Source organism: Octopus sinensis, linkage group LG25 (genome assembly GCF_006345805.1).
Source record: "Octopus sinensis linkage group LG25, ASM634580v1, whole genome shotgun sequence".
Taxonomy (NCBI): domain Eukaryota; kingdom Metazoa; phylum Mollusca; class Cephalopoda; order Octopoda; family Octopodidae; genus Octopus; species Octopus sinensis.
The window spans coordinates 13,557,734-13,561,890 of NC_043021.1; the positions used below are offsets into that span (position 1 = coordinate 13,557,734).

General features: G+C 36.9%; 1 protein-coding gene across 2 annotated transcripts in view; it reads right to left on the reverse strand.

Annotated features, from left to right (window-relative positions):
* Positions 1 to 713: 713 nt before the first annotated feature.
* Positions 714 to 4,157, reverse strand: part of LOC115224344 (farnesyl pyrophosphate synthase-like) — a 4,073-nt gene continuing 629 nt past the window's right edge. The window contains exons 1-2 of one of the 2 annotated variants that reach the window (XM_036513192.1): positions 2,833 to 4,157; positions 714 to 2,634 (exon numbers count right to left, since the gene is read on the reverse strand). The exon at positions 2,833 to 4,157 is cut by the window's right edge and continues 629 nt beyond it. In XM_036513192.1, the coding sequence (XP_036369085.1) occupies positions 3,450 to 4,157 (708 nt within the window). In that variant the 3' untranslated portion in view covers positions 714 to 2,634; positions 2,833 to 3,449. Of the gene's footprint in view, positions 2,635 to 2,701 lie in introns of both variants that reach the window. The other variant, XM_036513191.1, reaches the window with a different exon arrangement.

Below are 4,157 nucleotides of genomic sequence, written 5' to 3' on the forward strand. Positions count from 1 at the left end.
CTGCACCGCAAAATGTGGGAGTAGTTAGGAATCTAAATCGAAGGGGACAGACACTCACACAACTACAGTTTTATATATATAGATTTGACTGCTATTTGTAACAGTTCCAATGGACATACAGAATCGCATGCTGGCGAGTTGTGAAAGTGGATTTCTGATCGGGAAGCAAGGCTCGGTGGGTTAACCCTTTCATTGCCAACCCAGCTGAAACCGGTTCTGGCTCTGAGTACAAATGTTTTGTTTTCATAAGTTTTGAATTAAAATTTTCCACCAAACATTAGTCACACTTTATGTTCCTAATACTAGCTGAATGGTAACTAAATTATTTTACTAAATTCTTTGTTATATTTAAAGTAATTGAAAGAAACAGAGCATCTCAAAATAAATACAGTAATGAAAGGGTTAATAGATAAGGGTCGAGCGAAATGTTGTGACATTCGGGGTGCTATTTAAGAAGAGTGGTCCCGGTGCGCGCACTCGCGTATCCGCGCTAGCTAGTCGAGACTACTCGATTTTTTTTTTTTTCAAATTCATTTACTTTGCTAGGTAGTCGTTGTGGGATCGACCAGTCACGACTAGCTAGTGCGGATGCGTGAGTACGCGCACCGGGACCACTCTTCTTAAATAGTACCACATTCGGTTGTACATCCAAGAAATGCACCCGTGAAAATGGTCTAAACGGGAAACACGAAACCGGTATTTTAATAACGCTAAAAAAAAAATCTATGAGTCACTCATCCGCTTTATTACCGTTCTGTTAACCTGACAATCAAGTTACCTTTCTAACGAAAGAACTAGAAAGGTTAAACAAGCAAACACTGATAGACATAACAATAAGAAATTTTAAGATATTGGAATTCTTAACTGAACCAGGGAAATTGAAGGAAAGGATGTGCGTTTGTGTGTGCTCTCGTGCAAACTGTGCGTGCCTTGAATAAAAAAAAAAGGTGTATGTGAAACCTGAGAAAAGTTGTAGGTCGAATAACAGAGAGAATATTTTGCTTGAGTAAACAAGGTGAGCCGTACGTATCCGAGGACCCTCTCTCTCTCGCTGTAAGTATGTAGGTATACACACAGAGGTATCAGCGCCAAGCAGTGTTTAGGCATTAGCGAACTTCAGGTTAGTTAAAATATGTTTTTGTGACATATTTTATCTTCTAAAGGCAAATTCACTGCAGTTACCGAAGAGCAAAAAATTTCTTATGGTGAAAGAGGATTTTAAAAAAAAAAGACCACCTTTTTTTACCGTAAGAGATTTTTTTTTCTCTACAATATCTGCAGCGAATTTACCTTCAGAAGTTGAGATATGACGCATACATACTTTAACTTCAATTCGCACGCACACACACACATACAAACATACATAGATAGATAGAGAGAGAGGGGGGGTGGAAATGTATACAGAGAGAGAGAGAGAGCTTGATGGAGGGAGATTTTCAGTGGTGGTGCAGAGAGAACCACCTGTCAAAAAAGCGTAAGGTGAAAGGGGAAAAAAGGTTAATAATATTCGACTACTGCTACCCGGTAAGAAATGATAGAACTTCATACAGATGAATATTTCTTTCGCATGAATTCGTAGGAGAGCGAGGGAGAGGACGAGAATGGGGGTGTGGTGATATTCATCTGCAAATGAGTGATCCGTCTGGCACGAAAAGCCATTATCGACACCACCATAATACGAGTAAAGTTACACCTGTCTCTTGACACGGGTGTGATTTCTGATCGGCGGTTTTTCGAAGTAACTACCACTACTGCCAATGAATTAGGTGATGGCAGTTTCCTTCTGTGAAAGAATTTTTTGTAAAAAAAAAATTTTTTTTTTAAAACACAGAAATGCAATTTTTAACATTTTTACCCCCAAATTCAATGCCCTTTGCCGGCAAATTTTTACCAGATTATACTCATCTTACAAAACAAGTATTCATAGTCACTCTTACGGTCCTAGATTCGACAGAAAGAAAAAAAATAGCGACGGTATTAAAATTGTAGCATTCTTTCGATATATCGAAGGAATTGCCTAAATTGTTTTACAAAAACTAAAATTCCAAATAAATTCCGAATGTGTGTTTCATACAACGGAAACTACAATTCTGGAATGTTTTACCCCAAAATTCAATTTTTTTCTGCACTCTTCTTCCGTACCATTTCCTTTCCTATGATGTAAGAGAACTCGAGGGAGCTGCTATTTCCTAATTCCACCCACTTCTTTTTAGACTAGTTTGCTGTCTAAGTAGGTCTACTCTGACCCAGAAAACTCATGATCTAAAGCATTCCAACCATGACCATATAATCTGCTTGCTGATTACGTTAAACCTCGAATATATTATTGATTACCGGTTGATAGATATTAATACAAACAATTTAGGACCGTCGCTTCTTTTCTTTCTATTCGCAGAATATAGAACCATATAAACTAGAAACTCAAATAACAGTGCTACTTAATAATCGAGCTCTGGCCATTTGACATGTTATAAGTAGCAGCCAAATCTCTTAAAATCACACCCTTCTATCTTGAAAGAATAAGAGTAGGGACAACAAAAAAGATGGGATAATCACGGGAAAATTCTTCGAACATATATGTGCTCGATCGCATTGTTCGTTATAGCAGTACCCCAGATACACAAGTTAATACACCTAATTTACTCAAAGCCGGTCTCTTTAAGGCAACCTTGCCTCCAGCCAAATCTCTTAAAATCACAACCTTCTATCTTGAAAGAATAAGAGTAGGGACAACAAAAAAGATGGGATAATCACGGGAAAATTCTTCGAACATATATGTGCTCGATCGCATTGTTCGTTATAGCAGTACCCCAGATACACAAGTTAATACACCTAATTTACTTAAAGCCGGTCTCTTTAAGGCAATCTTGCCCCCTTTAATTGTACATAACACTGTATTTGTTTCAGTTAATGGGCAATGCAAATCTATTCGTTGTTTTTTGACATTGTAAGGTTATTCGAATTATACTGAACGTGTTTCTACTTGGATGGAATTTGTAACCATGTTTCAAATTTCAACATTTCTTGGATTATTGAAATTATTAAACCAACATTGTTATTGTATGAAACGAATATTTTGATTTTTTTTTTTTTTAAATATATTATTGCTAGAAATACGAGACTGCTATAAAGTAGTTACCCGTACGTAATTAATCGACTCTAAATATATAAATGAAACTGAAAAAAAAAAAAAAACAGGACCTGGCGGGATTTGATCTCACAAATAACAACACTAGACTGGACTTTTGAGTTTTACTTTAGATCTATGTACAATGATGTTAGCTGTAATGGTTAAAAATGTAAACACGAGAAATGACTTATATATATAATTACGTGTACACACACACACACACATAATTGCCCTCTTCTTGCGAATATAGATATATAAATAAACACACACAGACACACACACACTCGAAATGTTTTTGTATTAAAAATATTGTAATAAATTACATTTTACGCTTGTATATTTTTTTAGCAAACGTAAGAAATATTTCTTTCGGTAAATGCGAACATTTCTCAATTTTCTCCAGTAAAAGTTTGTAACTTTCTTCTTCGTACTTCAAGAAAAGTTCATCAAGCTTAAGTTCCTTGTATAGCGATTTCACACACTGGATCTTGTGGGGACAGTCGCATCCATAGTTTCGTTCCAAGACAGTCTTTTGTTCGTCGGACACTAAGGACAGGGCTTGCACAACCAACCAGCTACACTTACCGTCTTCGATGTCGGTCCCGATCTTCCCCGTTACGGAGGGATCTCCAAAACAATCCAAGTAGTCGTCCTGGATTTGGAAGTATTCCCCCATCTGTAATAGAATATCCTTGGCTTCGTTATGGATTTCCTGTTCTTTGATGCCAGCCATGTACATGGCCAGCCCAACGGGTAGGTAAAAAGAATAAAAAGCAGTTTTGAATTTGACAATTTTCTTATATTTTTCTAGACTGAATTTCTCAAACTCTATCTTGCCATCAGGCGGAACGATGACCAAATCAAGCATTTGACCCATGACGGTCTTTGAGGTTATCGAATGAAATAACTCCAACAGTTCGACATAATAAGGCTTGCTGCGGAAATATTTCCTCAGTAAAGTATAAATCGACATTTCGAGGAAAAATGAATCGTTAATGGCAATTTTCCCGATGTTTTCCACCCGATA